Source organism: Camellia sinensis, chromosome 3 (assembly GCF_055761805.1).
Source record: "Camellia sinensis isolate YWXY chromosome 3, ASM5576180v1, whole genome shotgun sequence".
In the NCBI taxonomy this organism is placed as follows: domain Eukaryota; kingdom Viridiplantae; phylum Streptophyta; class Magnoliopsida; order Ericales; family Theaceae; genus Camellia; species Camellia sinensis.
In genome coordinates, this window is record NC_138963.1 from 146,542,287 (window position 1) to 146,563,655 (window position 21,369).

Sequence of the window (21,369 nt, forward strand, 5' to 3'; positions counted from 1 at the left end):
TAAACCGGTTCACCGTCGAACGCGTTCTTATTGACTAGGGCAGTACTTCGGAGGTTATGTATTATAAAACCTTCATCAAACTCGGATTCAACGAGTTAGACCTGAGTCTGGCTCCTTATCCACTATTCGGCTTCTATGCCAATCCAGAGTACCCATTGGGAAAGATCAGCTTACCCGTCCGAGCAGGATCCAGAACGGTAGATGTGGAATTCTTGGTCGTCAGGCTGCCATCGCCGTACAATCTCATCATGGGGCGATCGTGGTTGCATACCTTGCAGGCTGTCCCAAGCACCTATCATCAACTGCTACGTTTCCCAACAAAACACGGCATTAAGTAAATCCGCGGCTCCCAGAAATCGGCGCAAGCATGTTATCTCCTTGCCGCCAAAACGCCAAAGGAACTGTAAGTAAACTCCATTAATGTGCCAAATCGGGAGATCCTTGATGACGTTGGGCGGCATCCAAATGAGAAGGCCATGGAAGGTTTAGACCGAGTTGACATCAATGGAAGCCCAGACAAGTTCTTCGTGATCGGCGTTTCTCTGAATCAGGCCGACAGGCAGCAGCTGATCTCTTTCTTGCTCAACAACCTCGATATCTTTGCGTGGACTCCGTATGAAATGTCGGGAATAGACCCGTCAGTTTCACAGCACCATCTGAACGTCGATCCCAAATGTAAGCCGATCATTTAGAAAGGCCGGCGGTCAGCCGCGGAGCACACTGTCGCCATTGTTGAAGAGGTAGACAGACTGCTTGACGCCGGGGCAATTAGAGAAGTCACTTACCCTACGTGGCTCTCTAATACAGTGGTGGTGAAGAAGAAAAATGGGACTTGGCGAGTGTGCGTCGATTTCACAGATCTGAACAAAGCTTGCCCCAAAGACTGTTTTCTTCTACCCAGAATCGACCAGCTTGTCGATGCGACGACATGCCATCAATGCATGAGCTTCCTCGATGCTTACAGAGGCTACCATCAAATCACCATGCATGTAGACGACCAGGACAAAATTGCATTCCTCACCCCCAGGGAACCTACTGCTACAAAGTTATGCCTTTTGGGCTGAAGAATGCAGGGGCAACCTATCAAAGACTGGTCACCGCCATGTTCAAAGAGCAACTCGGCCACACTGTGGAAGTATACATCGACGATATGGTTGTCAAGTCCAAAGAAGAACATAATCATATAGCCGATCTAAAAATGACATTCAGCATCTTACGCAAATACAGAATGAAACTGAACGCTTCCAAGTGTGCGTTCGGAATCGGCTCTGGCAAATTCCTGGGTTACATCGTCAATCAGCGAGGAATCGAAGCCAACCCGAGGCAAGTCACAGCAATCTTGGAACTCGGCTCCCCATGTTCAGTAAAAGAAGTCCAAAAGTTGATGGGGATGGCTGCTGCACTTAACAGGTTCATCAACCAGTCTACAGATCGGTGCCGACAATTCCTTCAGACATTACGACAGGGTGAGGCTTTTGAATGGTCCGTCAAATGCGAGACAGCTTTCAACGGACTCAAGACCTACCTCCGCTCAGTACCTCTCTTGACAACACCCACCGCTGGTGACCCGCCCATTCTATATCTGGCAGTTTCGGATAGGGCCGTCAGCACCGTACTGCTAAAAGAGGAGGAGGGGGAGCAATGGCCAGTGTATTATATGTGCAAGGCAATGGTTGACGCCGAAACACGCTACCTTCCGTTGGAAAAACTCATCTTAGCCCTAGTCACGGCGGCAAGAAAACTGATGCATTACTTCCAGGGACATAGCATTGGGGTGCTAACAGATTATCCCCTCTGATCAGTACTACGGGGTGCAGAAGCATCAGGACGTGTCTCAAAATTGGCTCTTGAACTCGGCTAATACGACATTCAGTTTTTACCTAAAACCGCAATTAAGGGGCAGGTGTTGGCCGACTTTGTTGCCGAATTCACCGGCGAGCTTGCCAACCTCAAACCTAACGAAGTTCGACCAATGGCTGAAGTTCGACCCAAGCCGAACTGGAGAATTTATGTCAGGGATATTTGGAAATTATACTGTGATGGATCGTCTAACCAAAGGGGCAGCGGCGCCGGAGTTGTAATCATGGCTCCAGACGGCGCAGTAATTGAGCAGGCCATCAAGCTTGGCTTTGACGCATCAAATAACGAAGCCGAATACAAAGCCCTTCTAGCCGGTCTGCGGAATGCGCACCTTCTCGGCGCTCGGCGTCTACTTGTGTTTTGTGATTCAAAATTGGTAATCAGTCAGCTAAAGGGGGAATACGCAGCAAGAAATGACCGTATGGCGGCCTACATGAAAACGGCCAATTCCTTGTTGGCAAAATTTGACCATCACGAACTGAACCAAATAACACGCGACCAGAACACACACGCGGATGCCTTGGCATGCGTAGCCTCTGCCATCAATTCTGAGATCAAGCAGACTATCGAAGTAGGCTTCATTTCGGAGCCGAGTATTGGCCCTTCGAAGCAAATCCATGTCAACGTTATAGAATCCGCACCAAGCTGGATGGACCCCATTGTTGTATTCCTCTCTTTTGAATAACTCCCAGAGGATAAAAAAGAAGCACACAAGTTGCGAAATAAAGCCCTGCGATACTATCTGGATCCGTAAGGAGGGCTTTATAAAAAGTCCCTCTCTGGTCCATATTTGGAATGCGTGCACCCCAACAAAGTGGAGGAGCTTCTGACAGAGATACATGAGGGCAGTTGTGGTGCCCATTCTGGTGGACGCTCCCTGGCCCATCGAGCTATAACATAGGGGTACTACTGGCGGACAATGAGAGCTGACGCGGAGAGTTATGTAAAAAAATGCGAATAATGCCAAAAGTTCTCCCCATTAACCCATCTGCTTGCTGAAGGATTGAACTCTATCACCAGTCCCTGGTCGTTTGCTCAGTGGGGACTTGATATCGTAGGACCATTGCCGAGGGCGCCAGGGAACAAGCGATTCTTAATCGCCGCGACAGATTACTTCACAAAATGGGTTGAAGCGAAGGCTTTAACACATATACGAGATGCCAACATTAAACGCTTTGTATGGAGAAACATCATAACACGATTCGGCATTCCGAGAGCTCTCATCTTAGATAATGGCACCCAATTCGATTGCGGCGTATATCGAGAGCTATGCAGCAAATATGGCATTCGGCCTTACTTCTATACACCGGCCTACCCCCAAAGCAATGGTCAAGCCGAAGCCTCTAACAAATCCATCTTGGACGGCATCAAAAAGAGGCTGGAAAAAGATAAAGGCAAATGGGTCGAAGAATTGCCAAGTGTATTGTGGGCTCATCGTACTACGCCGAGGAGATCCACTAGAGAAACACCGTTTGCTCTATGCTTTGGAACCCAGGCAATCTTACCCCTGAAAATCGGCCTCCCAACTCCGAAATCACAAGTTTTTGATACGGGCCGAAATGACATGATGCTTGCCCTAGATCAGATTCTAATCGAAGAACGAAGAGACCGCGCCCTAGCATCCATGGCACGGTATCAGTAGCAGCTCGCCAAATCGTATAATCAGCGAGTTCAGTTGCGCCGATACACGCCAGGAGAGTTGGTCCTAAAGAAGGTACTTCCAGCTGACCGGAGACCGGCCGACGGAAAATTGGGTCCAAACTGGGACGGCCCCTATCAGATAGAATCCATCGCAGGAACAGGGGCATACCGGCTCCCAGACATGTCTAGAAGAAGCCTGTCACGGCCTTGGAATTCAACAATTCAACACATTTACGTAAATTCTATCATTGACCCGACTTATGGGCTTGGTACTTGTACATATTCCACCGTTGCAATACAAAGCTTCTCATTTTCTCAAGCTCGCTCCCAAGCCTTTAAGGGCCGATTAAGCCTTCTAAGGCCAAATTAAAGTCTCCGGATTCGGAGCCCCTTTTGGTGCATGACACCTTAGGGCCGATTAAGATTCCGGATTCGGAGCGCCATTCGTGGATATCATGATTGGCAAATTAAAGTCTCCGGATTCGGAGCCCTTTTTGGTGCATGACACCTTAAGGCCGATTAAGACTATGGATTCGGAGCGGCCGTCGTGGATATCATGATTGGCCAATTAAAGTCTCCGAATTTGGAGCCCCTTTTGGTGCATGACACCTTAGGGCCGATTAAGACTCCGAATTCGGAGCGCCCTTCGTGGATATCAGGATTGGCAAATTAAAGTCTCCGGATTCGGAGCCCCTTTTGATGCATGACACCTTAGGGCCGATTAAGAATCTGAATTTGGAGTGCCCTTCGTGGATATCACGATTGGCCAATTAAAGTCTCCAAATTCGGAGCCCCTTTTGGTGCATGACACTTAGGGCCGATTAAGTCTCCGGATTCGGAGCACCCTTCGTGGATATCACAATTGGCCAATTAAAGTCTCCGAATTCGGAGCCCCCTTTTGGTGCATGACACCTTAGGGCCGATTAAGTCTCCCGATTCGGAGCGCCCTTCGTGGATATCACGATTGGCTAATTAAAGTTTTGGAATTCGGAGCCCCTTTTGGTGCATGACACCTTAGGGCCGATTAATCCTCTTAAGGCCGATTAAGACTCCGAATTTGGAGCACCCTCCGTGGATTTCACGATTGGCCAATTAAAGTCGCCGGATTTGGAGCCCCTTTTGGTGCATGACACCTTAGGGCCGATTAAGTCTCCCGATTCGGAGCACCCTTCGTGGATATCACGATTGGCCAATTAAAGTCTCCGGATTCAGAGCCCCTTTTGGTGCATGACACCTTAGGGCCAATTAATCCTCTTAAGGCCGATTAAGACTCCGAATTCGGAGCGCCTTTCGTGGATATCACGATTGGTCAATTAAAGTCTCCAGATTCGGAGCCCTTTTTGGTGCATGACACCTTAGGGCCGATTAAGTCTCCCGATTCGGAGCACCCTTCGTGGATATCACGATTGGCCAATTAAAGTCTCCAGATTCGGAGCCCCTTTTGGTACATGACACCTTAGGGCCGATTAATCCTCTTAAGGCCGATTAAGACTCCGAATTCGGAGTGCCTTTCGTGGACATCACGATTGGCCAAAATAGTCTCCGGATTCGGAGCCTTTGTGAGAGATGCATTCGGACCACTTCACTGGCCGAATAAATATTCACTGAGAAGTATTCTTAATTCGAGCCGGTCAATGCATGTTAAAACATTTTCACCACGCAACACAAAACTTGCCAGTAAGTTGAAATAATACGTTTAATTAAGCACATAACATTTCAAGACCAAATACGAACGTTGAAAATAAAAGAAATTCTATTTTTTCGGCGTGAAGTCTGTTCTTGCGTTCCAAAGTCTATTTATTCGGCACCCTCATCGTTGCTCTTCTCAATTTCAAAATCGGAATAGGGTAAGTAGTGACGATGATACAGAGGCAAAACCGAATCAATCCCCACGGCTTCGAGAGCTTTCTCGGTTTGAAGGGCCTTGATCCAGCCGTGCTTGAATCCACGATTTTCACATCGGCAGACCTCCTCGGCAAGGTCTCGTTTGGTCTTTTCTATCTCGACCTTCAGGCCGTCCTGAAACCCCTTTTCATAACCCGAGGTCCGCTGGGTCACTCTCTTCTCAACGACCAATTTAGATTGATCGGTCACCACCGATGCGCTCGTTTGAACATTCTTCAGCTCCCGAAGCTCACGCTCAGCCTTTTCCGCGCGAATCTCCAAACTGCGATTCCTTTCGTTCTTTTTCTCACTCTCACATCGCGCTTCCCGCAGACGCATGCCGACTTCGTAAGCAGTATATAGACCTTTCACGGCCCCATGTATGCCGTCTCGAAATACTTCGACATCTTGACGTCCGACCATCGATTGTTGGACTTCCGGCGGGAAAATCTGTCGAGCGAACTCGATTGCCACACCTAGGTCTTTAATGATAGAATCCACCTCCGTCATTGGTCTATTCCTCATAAAAACCACAAAACTCAACGGTCGTGGCGTCACATCGGGCTCAATTCTCGGTCGCGGGCGCGGAGAATTTCCCCGTTGTTGCCTATCCTTTCGGGGTGACCTACTTCGATGACTAAGGGGCTGCTGTGTTTCCCGATCCTCGGATGTCCTTCTTTCCGTACGCATAGGCTCGCTACTGCGACGTCTAACTCAGCAAATCTTCTTCCCTCCCAAGTTTCCTGAATGGAAATAAGTAGGGCCTCTGGCGTGCACCCGCCCCATTTATCCTTCAATGTATGCAGCTTTCCCAAGGCAACGTCAGTAATCCCAAACGTCAAAAGACGGATGACAACTGTCCAGCCCATGAGTTAGGCCCATTCGGCTTCACAAGCTCGCGCCCTGGCTAAGGCGAGGGCAGATTTACTAATCTGGTCGGCCATGTTTTCAAGCACAAGTGCCGATCAGTTTGTGCCTCAGCCAGAACACGAGTTAGGCCCATTCGGCTTCGCAAGCTCGTGCCCTGGCTAAGGGCAGATTTACTAATCTAGTCGGCCATGTTTTCAAATGCAAGCGCCAATCAGTTTGTGCCTCAGCCAGCACATGAGTTAGGCCCATTCGGCTTCGCAAGCTCGCGGCCTGGCTAAGGGCAGATTTACTAATCTGGTCGGCCAAATACCTAAGCTAAACACCCGATCTAACCATAACCGAAAGCAATATCATTCATCAACAACATTTTCCTTAGCAAGTTGAGCACAACTCACGAAATTTTATATACACAAATTACTAAACAAAAAGCTACAAGCCCGCATGAAAATACCTAGCAACAATACCAAATTAAAAACTGTAAAAATACATTCGACATCCTAAAAACTATGTCAGTCGCCCAGATCAGTCATCGGAATCAAACTCCAATGGCTCAACATCCACGTGCTCATACAGTATTGGCATAATCAATAAAACTTTAGCAGCAGCAAGGGCTTTATGCCAGCCATGTTTGAATTCCCGATTTTCAAACTTGGGGACTTGGTCCAAATACTCGGCGAGTCCAGCATTTTTCCCAACCTCGAATACTTTGGAAGCCTTCGAGTCAGCTGTTTCCTTCGCCGCCCTTATTTCAGCCAACTCAGCCTCCAGTTTGGAGACCGCCTTCTGGGCCAATTTGAGCGCATCTTCGCTTGCGTCCGCCGCCTTCTTGGCATCCGATCTCAATTGATCCGCGCTACGAGCCCTCTCCATCTCAGCCTCGGCCCTTGAGGCTTCCCTGTTCGCCCTCAAAGCTTCGACCTCGGCCCTTCTCCTCTGGCCCTCAAGTTTCTTTCATAAACGACCAATCTGTTTGATGGCGTCGCAATGGCGACGGCCCATAACGCCTATCCTTCCGACGGTCTGCAAAATAAGAATTTAAAACCACAACGTCAACAGTATTTGGATAAAGTGAAGCAAAGTCCGAATATGTACCAAAAGTGCCGATTGGGCGGCTAGTGCTGTCGCATTCAAATCTGGTTCCACCCGGAAAGCCTCCCTGTCAGACGGCAACGACACGGACGTAGCCAAGTTGAATGCGACCTCTGGATCTTTAAGCGCTGAAGCATCACAAGAAACCGGCATGTTTTTTACTATCGACTGAATGACAAAAGGAATGATCACATTCAATTCCTCTAATCGAGGACGTTTGCCGCTTTGTTCTTTTGAGCCAGCCTCAAATTCGGCGGGGTGTTTCGTTGCCTCTTCCTCAACTTCTTGGCCGTCTTGCACGACCAAAGTGGATTCGGCATTCCGATTTTTTGTCGTCTCCACCTCAATAACGCACAAGGACTCTGATTCGCTAACAGGTAGGGAGAGTTGAGATCCGGTGGCGGGTGGTACTTCAGACGGAAGGACCTCCGCTCTTCGCCGCGCGGCCAACCTTTCCGCATTCGCCTTCCTAGCAAGTTTTGTCAGGCTTAACCCGGCCAAGTCTTCGAGGCCTACGGCGGGAAGATCTTCTAAGCCGTGAGAAATGCCGTCAAGTGAAAGATCCCCTCGGCCTGAAGTGGATGGAGGATCATCCGAATTCAATACCTCATCAGACTCGGTTTCGTACTGATCTGATTCGGTAACATTAGCTACATCCCGCTCCGAATCAAACCCTTCAAAACCAACTTGCCTCAAGTTTTTGAAGTCGGACAAAATAAAAGCAATAAGAGAATCTTCGCCCTCCGGAACCGGGATATTTTCCACTGCCAAGAAGGTCATATATGTCGGGTCGTAACCAAGCAGAACGTGGGCCGTCCTCCCTTGTTTCTGAAGACTTCGACGGCCGAAATACTTGAGCACGACTTTGATATCCAAAAGAACGGCGTCGTCAGTCGAAGACAGGACTTTCTTCAAGTCGTTCCCTGCACAAGCCAAGCCGTAACATTTCAAAGAAGAGGCTTTACAACAAAAATGAACAAATAATAAAAGCGAGAAGGCAATCGGCTACCTGGCTCGCCCCTCCGTCTGGGAATAGGGTTGACGTGATCCTCCCCTTCGCCAAATTCTCAGTTACCCTGGACAACAACCATAACATCATTAACTCGTTTCCCAGAACTAGAAAGCATAGTAATTAGCTGATGGTTGATATCCTTGGCCCTAAGGAAGAAATGCCTGTGCCGACCAGAAGACTTAGCCAAGGCATAGCAATGCCGGATGGTTGGGATGCCAAGGTTAATTCTAAGGCGACAGTTGAGCGCTATAACCCCCATTATAATTCTAAAGAAATTCACATTGAATTGGGAAGGGATTAAACCCTAATGGTGAAGCACAGCCCTAAGAAAAGGGTGAAGGGGAAAACGGACTCCACCCTCTGCGATTGATAAAAGCGGAAAGACAATCGAGGTTTTGTCCTCTCTCTCCATATCAAGAGTGCCATCTGCCACAAACGACAGACGGACAACATCAGGAATGGAGAAATGGCGTTTAAAGCCAGCAATTCGATCTGACGGGAGGAGGTCTTTTAAGTGTTTCGCCATACCCTACAGTTTATAAGAATATGCCAAGGAAGGAATAAACCAGAAAGAGTCTTTGAAGCAAGGAAGAAGAGAACTTACAAAGGACGAAGAGAATATCGGATAAGGGAGTTGCAGGGACGATTCAAAAGGCAATCCAGCGACGAGCGTCACAAAATACATACTCGAAAGGACGTCAGAATTTTAAATCGCAATAAATAGACACGTACGAGGGGGCGGGAAGTCGACACGACAATCGAAAGGGGTGCGTTTAGATATCCGCATGAGGATGAGGCCAACCGCCGAATTTTGGCTCTGGCTTTTCGAAATTTGGAACCAAGCACTCCAGCCAACTGTCATTGGTAAAGTGTGTAGACACCCCATTTTTGACCGACCTTAAGACTCAGACGTCACCAATTGAGTGCTTGGTGATGTTGCATATCGCGCTCGTTCAGAAGTCTCAGAGTCGCGGCCGTGAGCCCTGCCTCCGGACTCCCGAACCTTCTTTTGTACCTTGCCTCGGTTCGCGAACCAGACTTGGTTTTCTCTGTTTCTTTTCCTGAGGGAAGGGAGAGGTCCCGTAGACCATCTCTCAGTGTCTGTGGGCTACATTTCGTGGTCGTAGGCCATTTTGCCCATTTCGGAGCCCGGTTCCCGGTTTTCGGAGCCGTCAGGCCGTGTGTCTCGGTTCGGGACCGCTTAACCACCTCCGTTTGTCTCGATTTTTGGCACATATCTTTTTTACTCCTTTTTGAGGGACACTGTGGTCCGAGAGACCAACTTCGTGGTTGAGCACCACTCCCGGTGCCTAACAGCCCACTTTCGGGGCCCTGAACTGCGTGTTTCGGCTCCCGAACCTTCATTCTGTATTTTTGGGCTTTGACCCGAACTTGAGATAGTCATATTTTGAGCTCTTTTTCATGTTTTATTAAGGACCTCTTGATGTTTGACATCTCCATCTATCACTTGCTTCTTTACCCCTCCTTTTTTCCCTTTTCTTGCACGATAGTTTAGGCCTACGTGTATTTATTTTCGTGGCTTGATGTAAACTACAAAGTTCCTTGTTTTGATCCCCTTTTCAAGTTTGTTGAAGGGATCTTGGCCATTTGGGACCCGCAGCTACCACTTCCCTCTTTGTCTCACCCTTTTGGCCTTTTTGGGCGGAATTTTGAATCCGAATTTCCCCCCCTTTTTCCCCCTCTTTTTCCACCCCTTTTGCCTATATATATAGCCCATCCCCTTCAGATTTAAGGGTTAGAAATTTTTGTCTAGAGCTCCTACATTATATATATCTCTCTCTCTATATTCCAACCATCAAAACTCCAAGTTCCCTACACCATTTCTTCACCATTCCTTCACCACCACCTAGCACCACCACCACCACTCCATACCAGCAGTTTGGAGGTCATTTCCAGAGGCAAGGAGCATCTTTTTCTCAAGCCAAGAGGTTGCTAAAGACTAGTCTTCAAGGGTGAGTCTCGTTTTTCCCTTTTTTTGCTTTTTTCTTGGTCTATATCTTAGCCCTTCTTGCTTATACATTTGAGCTCCGACCAAAACTGAAAGTGGCCATATTTTGAGCTTATTTTCATCTTTCATTAAGGGTCTTACCCTATTTGGGACCTCCTTGTTGCACTTGCTTCATTACCCTCTTGTATGCCATCTTTCTTGCATGATATTTTTGGCTTGTGTGTGATCTGTTTTCAGGCATGTTATAAACTGTAAGTGTGCTTATTTTGAGCCCTTCTTCAACATTGTTGAAGGGCTCATCACCATTTGATATTTCCATATGCCACTTGCCATTGTAGCCCTCTTTCTCCCCTTTTTTTGCATGATTTATTAGCCTATGGTGTTTTTGTTTTTGGACCTTGATTCGAACTGAAAGTGGTATTATTTTGACCCCCTTGTCATGTTTCATTAAGAATATTTTTCTGTTTGGGGCATATTTTGTATACTTAGTGTTGTAACCTCTTTTGGGCCTTATCTTGCATAGCTTTTTGAGCATACTTGTGTCTGTTTTTAGGGTTTTTATAGTTCTGTAAAACATCATATTTTTGGCCCCTCTTCAATATTGTAGAAGGCCCCTAACCTGTTTGGGGTCAGCAGCTGTGAGTTGCTTCTTTGTCTCATATTTAGGGCCATTTTTGCATGCTAGTTTTGCCCTATTTATGTTTGCTGTTTGGCCATGCTTTGAACTGTAAAAATGCTTATTTTGGGACTGCCTTGTTTCTGTCTTCACACTTCACGTTCATACAATGCATGTTTGGCATAGCTATAGGCCATTTCGGGTGCCAAATTTCATGTTTCGGGACTATTTCGTGCATCGGGTGTTGTTTTACCACATTTCGGGGCTGTTTTGCATCATTTATCGCCTCTGAAATTTGCATGCTTGTATGCCATACTTCATGTCTCATTAGAGTGCCATTTTGTGCCTTAGGGTCGATCCTCGATTTGCGTGCACGTGTGCGCGCATTTCGAGGCATCTCATTTTCATCTGATGGCCTCTTATGTGAGTATGGATGAGGCTCTCTCATGTTAGTATAAGTCCATGTTGCATCCGATATGCCATTTTAGCCATATTGCATTGCATATGCCATTGCCTCGGTTTGCGTGCCCGTGTGCACGCGTTTCGAGGCACTTCATTTTCATCCATCGGCCTCTTATGTGAGTGTGGCTGAGGCTCTCTCATGTTAGTGTAAGCCCATATCATATTTTCATGTCATTTGCATTGCGTATGTCATTTTCTCGATTTGCGTGCCCGTGTGTACGCATTTCGAGGCATCTCATTTTCACAGCATAGTGCATACTAGGTTGTATCTTAGATCGCATTCATGCATTTTCTCGGTTTGCATGCCCGTGTACACGCATTTCGAGGCATCTCATTTTCATAGCATTGTGCATGCTAGGCTGTATCTTAGTTGCATTCATGCATGTCATGCATATTGCATTGTGTTCGGAATAGGAGTTAGCCCGGGCGCGGGAAACGAGGTGCATTTCGTACTCTGAGTGACGGAACGCATCTCAATTCCCCAGTCACCGACACCCCGAATCATCCATGATGGAGTTAGGTTTTGTTGTGTTTTCATGCACATTCATTCTATATTGAATTGTGCAATTCGACTCCTCGGCCATCATGCATCGATATGCGTGATTGGTGGCACGAGGATCGAGGCATGCATATATTTGTGAAATACATTGCTATGCCCCTTTCTTGCTCTCTGATGCAGCAAAAATCAAGAATCAGCAGTCTTCCGAGGCTTGGCGCGCATTTCAAGAACAAGTGCAAAACAGAGGCCAACTGGGGCATCGCCATGGATTTCTGCGCAAAGGCAACCCGGACATGCATCATTCATCACCCGGAGAAGAGTCAAGGCAGTCCCTGGCTTGCACGTCAGTTTTACAGCTTTCTTAGTTAATTTGTAAATTAATTAGGAATTTGTACATTATTTGGACTGTAATATTTATTTGGACTGTACTATTCTTTCATTCGGGACTGTATATTTATTCGGACCCTCTGCGCGAGGGCAAAACTGTAATAAGTGTGCGTGTGTGTGATGCATGTCTTCCAACCCCACGTCTTTCTCCCTTTTATTTATCCGCTTATGATGGTTAGATTAGGGCATGTTTCAATTAGCATACAGTATGATAGCATGTTTGCATTCATTCATCTGTTTTGCATGCACCGGGCTCGGCGCATCATACTAACTGCATTGTATTTCAATTCTAAAGTTGAATACTTGTTAGCTGTAGCATTCCATATGCCATGTTTAGAATAACCGAGCCTGCTATAGTTTGCATTTTTGCGTGTGTTGCATTAGGCATTTCTGTATACTTAGGATCATGCATGATTTCTAATGAGCTTCTGTTTTGGCTTGGAGTACTCGGTGAGTTTTATGCTTTAGCATCCTTGCATGCGTGTGAGTGTTGCCATGAACAGCATGCTTACCATGAGGCTATGTGCTTATGTGATATAACTGCCTTGAATGCCTGTGGGTGGAGGTTGGATAACTTGGATTAGGACAATTCATCAAATGTTTGTTTTTTTTAAGCCCACTAGATAGTGGCAAAATCATATTTTTCTAAGCCCACCCGAGGGTGGCAAATCCACGTCTTAGCCTACTTGCAAGTAGCACCATCAAACCATTTTTTTTTTCAAACAAACAAACATGAAATGTTTTGTTCCAATTCAGGCGATCCAGTCTATACTTGTATGTTATGCGCATCACATAGTAATCTAGGCTAATAACCGGAATAAGAACACACAATGTTTTCAAAAATAGATATCATGGTTAGTAGACGCCGATCTTTGATCGGGCGAGCGGGGGTGCTCACAAAGTGACCTTCCCTAATCGTACCCAAGTTCCCGAGCTGAGGCAACTTTGGTGATGACGGACACGTGGCCTTTGGCACCGAGTCAGGGTTTCCTAAATTCCCCCATAAAAAATATTTAGGTGGCGACTCTGTATCTGGCAAAGCAGTCCATGTTTGGCACTTCTTTCAAAAAAATCTGTTTTCTCAAAACGATTTGCCGGATTTGGACTCTTTGGTTCAGATTAAGAACCGTGACAATTTGAGAGTCCGAGCTGTAGTGACCCCAAATGAACGGAACGGGACTTAACCCTCCCGGGGCGCTCGGGGACGTCTACAAAGTGCTTGGGGGGCAATTATGGGAGCCGAATAAATAGAATAGTCGGAAGGTGTGTACCCCAGAAATCAGACATTATTCGGCTCCATATTGCGAAACTAGGATGTCGAATATGTTAGGAAGGCCGAATATTCGGAGATCAATAGCTCCGGATAAATAAAAGGGGAATGAGATAAAAGTAGGCTCAGGCCCCGAGATCCAAAAAGCAAGTATAAATATAAGAACCACAGATTTAGAAAGGTATCTAAGAATGACTTTATTTAACTCAGTAAACAAGCTATCCTAAGTGTCTGAACTGACTTGTCCGTCGGAGTGCTAATTCCGGCACCCCCGACCGGAGTGTTTGTATCTTTTCAGGTGACTAGTTGAGGATCACTAACATCTCCTAGGATCTGAAGAGTATTTCCAAACCATATCTCCACAGACAACTATTACTTGATTATAAGAAAAGTCAAGAACTCATAATTTTCCTGTTAAAGTTCCTCACAAAGTGTGAATATTTATACTTGTATTTTGACATGGAGACACTATTGAAACAATAGTTTGGTAGAGAGAGAGAGAGAGAATCAATGAAGTATATTGATATGTGTTAAGTGTACAATCTATGTTCAGTTGAGCTCTCTTCTTTATAGAGGAGAGGGAGAGCAAAAGGCCAAAAGGGCCGAAAGAAGAAATGACTTAAAGTAAACCTACAGTAGCACTAAGAAGACAACATCTTTATAGGACATCATCATGATACAGCTAATATCTACACATTGTAACAATTCATTTTACAGCTACACTAACAACTATGATTGACCTCGATCGAGTCAAGCAGTAAGGGTGGACATGTCACTTGAGTTGCTTCATTCGAAATTTCGCAAATTCTGGTGTGTATTTTTTTGAAAACTTACAAAGACATCCAAGCTCTTTTGTCTTTTAAAATAATTGCAGATGGTATATTCTTACTTAGTGGCTTATATGCATTATCAATAAGGAATAATGAGATGAATATTTAGAGGGGTCCTCTCCAACTATCTTGTGAAATAGACCAAAAGAAATTTGAAAGATAGCAAATTGGGCCATGAACTTAAAAATGGACAAACAACCATTTAGATTTTTTTTTTTTTTTGGTAGGATGTTGACAGGCACTAGCCTATCTTTTACACCCTGATTCAGCATTTATTTGTTTTTTGGTCCTGTACTTGTCAACTGAAGGTCAAGGCCATGGATTTTTTTATCAACTCCCAAAATGCATAACCACAACAAAGATATAACAATCTTTGATAGCATTTGGGTACTTGCAAAACATTGGTAACAGTTATCTCACTGTTTTCATCATCAAAAAAGAAAATTAACACAGAATAAGCCACCTGTAATGGCGGATAGTAGCAGCTGGTATGCAAAGCGTTCCGGAGCAATTGTGGGTTGGTTTCGCAATAACGTGGTCTTTCTCAAGGCAGTTGTATTCATGACAGGTAATCTTCTATGTTCAAAGCATTTTTCTCTGTACAAAATCCGTATACAGAATAATGTGCCATTTTATTATCTAAAACATCATTGCCATATTATTTTGGATGAGTTTTTTTCATATGATAATTCTGTTGATCAAAGCCTTTGTTTTCTAGAAAACTTTTCTTTATATATTCCAATTGTGTTCTAATGAACTCGAATCCTTAGCTCTGCTTTTCAGCCACAGCTTAGTCGAGAAGGGAGTGGTTGGAATATTGATATCGTACCTGGAAGAGAAGTGGGACAAGGAAAATCTTACGAAAGTTGCTTCAGTAACGAACCTCCAAGACGGGTTATCAGCGGTTATGATGATTGTCATAGCCCACATTTCAGATACATGGACAGGTCGTTTTATGATGGTTGTGTATTCTACTGTTGCCTATGTTGTTGTAAGTTCTTTTTATGTGATGTTCAATTTAGCAATTCAAATTTTCTTTTCCTCTCTTGGTTCCAAGTTCTAGTATTTTTTTATTTTTTTGTTTTTTCGGGCTTGGGGGTTTTAGTGACTTGAACATAATCTCCATGATATTGTGTGGCTCTTACCTTTTTTTTTTTTTTTGGATTACTCGGTATTAGGTCCAGTGGAACAACTTATTGGGGGGAAAAAAAGACCTTAAGTTCTTGTTTTGCTAGTTACATTACATTAGAATTGACAAATAATAATCGTAATACAGGGATTCTGGCTATTATACCTCTCTGCCAAGTTCGAGTCTACTAATAATGTAGTCCTCTTTTTCTACTTGGCCATGGTGCCTATAGCTGCTGGCACAGCAGTGCGAGACCCCACTCTTCATGCATTTTTAGGTGATCAAATGCAAGAGCCAAACCAAGAAGGTCTAAACCAAGAAGATCAAAACAATGCCGAGAAACGAGTTCAAGCCCGTGTAAAATTTTGGTCTGGGTTGAACAAGTTCTTGGGTGCCATTGTGGCTGTATTTATGTTTGGGAGATTAAAATGGAAAGAGTGCTTCGAAATCTCAGCAATTGCAATGACTATTTCTGGGTTGCTGTTTTTATGTGGTTTTTCATTTTACCGCCACGTAAAACCAACTAGGAGCCCCATAACCGATGTATATTATGTCACTAAGGCTGCTATTTGGAAACGAAATCTAGACTACCCTGCTACTAATGACAAGGGTGAATTACAACTTTCGCCTCCTATTGCACTACTCAGGTGCTCTCTCTCTCTCTCTCTCTCTCTCTCCATTGCTGTTTTGAAACATATTTGTTTATGTTTACAAAAGTTCTGAAAACTAGAAACCAAACTTGCTTTGTAGTGTCTATTTTTGTTTTAAGAATGGAAACTAGTATTCATATATAATTTACTAAATTTTAGAAAAAAGATGATTTCCAATGTTTTGTAATCAACTTTTCATTCCTTCTCCCCACCTCCGTCTAGTCTTCCCACCTCTAACTATCAAAAACAATCTCCATTATGTATTACCAATAAATTAATGTAAAGCATGAAAAATAATGAGGCTACTAAACCAATACATTGGTGAGGTATTCAAAATTAGTTACCCATGTTATTGATTACAAAATTTTTAATTTGTTTGAATCAAAAAAAAAAAAAAAAACAAAAACAAAAACAAAATTTTTAATTTGTTTTCTATCACGCTTCCTAAACGAAGGTGGTTAGATAAAGCTGCCATTGACGAAACATCCAACTCGTATATGAGTAGTCCAGAAGAACAAGAAAGCAGAGGAATGCTCTGTCCAGTGGCACAAGTGACAAAAGTGAAGCTTCTTTTAACAATGGCACCTATGTGGATTACTTTTTTCAACTACTGTCTTGTCGTTGCAACAGGAAGTACTTTCTTTCTCCTACAAATTAGTACTGTGGATGATAAGGTTAATCTTATGTTTTTTTCGATAATCCGTTCATTCTCAAGTTTCATGGCCTCGTTTCTATATGAACTACTAGTCCCGAGGCTGTGGACTGAAACACAGCAAAAGCGTGCTTGGAAAGTGAGGATTGGTATTGGAATATTGTGCTCTTTTCTATCCTGCGCTGTTGCTCGATTTGTCGAAATTTACAGGTTGAAACTTTACGAGGACAATAAACGGAAAAAAATTATTCCCATGAGTGTCTTTTGGTTTATTCCACAGTTCTGCCTTTTGGGATTCATGGAAGGACTTTGTGAAGATGGGCTTGTGGATTTCTATCATCAACAAGTACCTGAATCCATGAAGGCCTATGGGCCACCATTTAATCAGTGGGTATTGGGAATGGGGAATTTTGTTAGCATATTATGGATTTTAACATTCAAGCCGTGGTTTGGTGACAACATAAATAACAGTCGATTGGACAACTACTATGCAATTCTGGCCATAGCAAGTATTGCGAACCTATTTGTCTACCGCTTTGTCTCCAATATGCCAATCTACAATATTGATCAAGTTACAGAGAAGGATGTGCAATTGCAGGAAATCTTGGCAGACAGCGACAACAATCCTGTATCCACGTCCTTCATTCCTCCGAGCCACCCTTCAAGTACAACTTCAACCCAAAGAATTATAGCTTCTACATCCTTTCCAGATCAATCTCGCAACACTGGGAACGTGGTTGAGAAGAAACTCAGTCATCAAAAGACAATGTGAAGTGTTCGCAGTGATGAAGCAAACTTCAAAACCACAAAACCATGTTTTGTATATGTAATGTTATGAATGCATCTGTATAAGAACCAGGGTTCATACAATCAGTTCTAAATTTGTTTGAAAAAATAATTTTGACTTTTATTATTTTGAGAGTTATAATTTCATGCATGCAATGGTGATTAATAAGGTTTTTATTTTGCAATTAGTTATAGAAGAATAATATGTCATTCGTGACTGGAACGAAACCAGGAGAAGATGGACCCCTGCTTCTGGTACTACCACAAAGAACCGACATTTTCTCATATTCGTTTCCCATTTACATGTAAAAGAAGAACATAGTTATGTTGAAATCATGACTTCCAGAATATTCGTAATTTGGATTTGCATAATATATAACACTAATTTTTATAATATTTTTCACATATATAACACTAACTAATTTCATATATATACTGATTTACAATAAATTTCACATCTTAGATTTTGTTCACACTGATTTTAATTAGATATTTCATTGAAGTTAAAAAAAAACATATGTATTAACTATAGTGGAGTAGGGAGGTTTCGAAATAAGACTATAAATTTTAAATTGCGGATAAAACTAACCCGCTATTAACGAGCGGATTGGTGTGGATTGAGCGGTTCAGCACAAATTTAATTTCAATCCAAACCACGTGCGTTTCACGTTTATCACGTTTCTCTTTTGGTTAACTCCATACTTCTTCCTTTTGGGATTCATGGAAGGACTTTGTGAAGATGAGCTTATGGATTTCTATGATCAACAAGTACCTGAATCCATGGACCACGGGTCACCATTTAATCAGTGGGTATTGGGAATGGGGAATTTTGTATGCATCTTATGGATTTTAACATTCAATCTGTGGTTTGGTGACGACATAAATGAGAGTCAAATGGATAACTACTATGCAATTCTAGCTATAGTAAGTCTTGGCAATCAATTTGTGTACCAGTATGTCTCCAATATGACAATCTACATGTAAGCCTTGGCAATCAATTTGTGTACCAGTATGTCTCCATTATGACAATCTCCAATATGTAAGCATCTTATGGATTTTAACATTCAATCTGTGGTTTGGTGACAACATAAATGAGAGTCAAATGGATAACTACTATGCAATTCTAGCTATAGTAAGTCTTGGCAATCAATTTGTGTACCAGTCTGTCTCCAATATGACAATCTACAAGAAAGATGAAGAAAATAGTATGCCAATCAAAAAAAAAAGGGAAGAAAACGGTGAGGTATTGCAAGCACTCTTAACAGAAGCGGAGGACAAATAACCCGTGTCCAAGTCCTTCATTCATTCAAGACATCATTTGATCCCAAATTCAACTCAAAGAATTACCGTGTCTAGATCGTTTGCTGAAGGTCAATCTCACATTGCATGGATCATAGTTCCCAAAAGAACCAAAATAAGAGGAGTGCGATCCAGCTTTGTTTTGACCAAAAGAAAATTAATCAAAGTTTACATACATAATGAGACGAAGAGCCTTTTTAATTTTTTATTAATTTTTTTATTAGGACATTGATAGACAGTAGCGTATCTTTAACGATTGTAAGCTTAAAAAAAAATGAATGTGTAGTAACACCTTTATATATACTACTATCTGTGTATTAGATATTATACACTCTATATAGATGAATTCTGTAACACAACACACAAAAGATGTATCATGTGCCTAATTACAACGTTTTGTGGTTTTTTTATTATAATCCATTATGATGTTAATTATTACTTGATTATAAGAAAAGTCAGGAACTCATAATTTTTCTGTGAAAGTTCCTCACAAAGTGTGAATATTTACACTTGCATTTTTGACATGGAGACACTATGATTGACCTCAATCGAGTCAAGCAGCAAGGGTGGACACGTCACTTGAGTTGCTTCATTAGAAATTTCACAAATTCTGATGTGTATTTTTTTGAAAACTTACAAAGACATCCATGCTCTTCTGCCTTTTAAAATAATTGCAGATAGTATATTCTTACTTCGTAGCTTATATGCATTATGAATAAGGAATAATGAGATCAATAGTAAGCTTATATGCATTATGAATAAGGAATAATGAGATCAATAGTTAGAGGGGGCTCCAACTATCTTGTGAAAGAAACCAAAAGAACATGGAAAGACAGAAAATTGGAAAATGAACTTAGAAATGGACAAACAACCTCTTAGATTATTTATTTTTTTTATTTTTTATTTTTTTGTGTAGGATGTTGACAGGGATTTGGGGATGCTGCGCTGCGCCGTGCAGCATCACCTACTGCACTCCCAAAACGACGTCGTTTTGGGCTCCAAGGTTATTTCAAAAATTTCCAGCAATTCCAATGGCACTAAGGTTTGATCCCTTGACCACTCCCACGAATGCATGACTCTTACCACCGCGCCACTTAACGACACATATATTATTTATACCTTATAACATATATTATTTATACCTTATAAATATACAGTACACAACAGTTCCATTTTGGAATTTTGTTTTTTTAAGAAAATCTTAAAAATAAAAACTACAATATTTAAGATCTTACCATTTATTTTACTCTAATTTATTTTTATAATCTCAAACAAACTCTTAGCTATCAATTTCTCAAAACTCTAAAAAGTTTGTTCTCATCGGCTAACCATCTATCTACCTTTGTCAGAGACTCTCTATTGCTTGCACCATACCATTCAGGTTTGTACGAATACAACGTATTTGCTCTTTGAATATTGGTAGGCCTTAACAAAAAACATATAATTTTCTTCAATATTGTGACTGTGATTGGTTGGTTTTTTTTCCCCAGAGAATGTTATGAGTTTTTTTTTTCCTTTGTCTTTAGAACTATTGCTTTCGTTATTAATACTAGATGCTAGATGTGTCTACCTTTATTGTTGCCCCTTTGTGCGTTGCTTCGTTTAGTCTCTACAGTTTATTTATTTATTTATTTTTTTTGACATCAATAAATTGAACAATAAAATATATAAATAAATTAATACAAAATATTCTAAAATTAATGAATGACTAGATTTAATTTTTTTTATTGTTTAACTTTTATTTCATATTTTCAAAACTAAGAACAATAATGTTACATCTATCATAATGTTATACTGTATTATATTTATCATTTTATTTGTCAACAACATATTGTTGTAATGATGAATTTTGTGGAATAAAAAAATGTGAATCTTAATTCTTTCAATTGGTCAATTGGTAATTGCTCTTTGTCAATTTTTTCTTTGCCATTGAATGTTAGGTTGCTTTAAGGTTAGAAACATTGTTTTTTTTAATCAAAAGGCATTATGTTCTAGAGAATATGTTATGCTACTTCAAAATTAGAGAAGATAATTCTAAAAAATTTAATAGTAAAACTTAGCATCTTATTAGATAAGTAGAATAAAAAATTATAAACAAAGACTAATATTTTTTTTTTTTTTACAGTGACATCTATATAAATTTTATGTCATGACAATCTCAAAAAATCTTACCTTACTTTTGTATTTGTTCTCAATTTTTTAGATTTGTTGGTGTTAAAATGGAGAATGGTGGACATGAGGGTTGTAGCAAAGATATGGGGGAGTTGTCCAAAGATAAAACACCATGTCTTGGCATGGAATTTCATTAAGAGGGAGTCACATATCAATTCTATAATGAATATGGAAGGATTATGGGGTTTGGCATTAGAAGAGATTACCATAGCAAAAGTAGAAAAGATAGTGTTATGATTAACATGAGTTTGTTTGTTATAAGGAGAGAGAAAAAGAAAAAGATAAACAGTAC

General features: G+C 42.2%; 1 protein-coding gene across 1 annotated transcript; it reads left to right on the forward strand.

Annotated features, from left to right (window-relative positions):
• The first annotated feature begins 10,110 nt into the window (after positions 1 to 10,110).
• Positions 10,111 to 17,733, forward strand: LOC114312859 (protein NRT1/ PTR FAMILY 5.6). The gene is made up of 5 exons (XM_082921113.1): positions 10,111 to 10,329; positions 14,830 to 14,957; positions 15,160 to 15,380; positions 15,666 to 16,165; positions 16,623 to 17,733. Exons 2-5 carry the CDS (start codon positions 14,858 to 14,860, stop codon positions 17,590 to 17,592), a joined length of 1,791 nt encoding a protein of 596 aa, XP_082777239.1. The 5' UTR covers positions 10,111 to 10,329; positions 14,830 to 14,857; the 3' UTR covers positions 17,593 to 17,733.
• Positions 17,734 to 21,369: the final 3,636 nt, after the last annotated feature.

Bases quoted from the DNA above. Each gene is read 5' to 3' on its own strand.
- LOC114312859 (XM_082921113.1), top strand. From the start codon at position 14,858: ATGGCGGATAGTAGCAGCTGGTATGCAAAGCGTTCCGGAGCAATTGTG. The intron at 14,958-15,159 runs GTAATCTTCTAT...TCGAATCCTTAG, and splicing joins GGCAGTTGTATTCATGACAG to CTCTGCTTTTCAGCCACAGC. The intron at 15,381-15,665 runs GTAAGTTCTTTT...ATCGTAATACAG, and splicing joins CTACTGTTGCCTATGTTGTT to GGATTCTGGCTATTATACCT.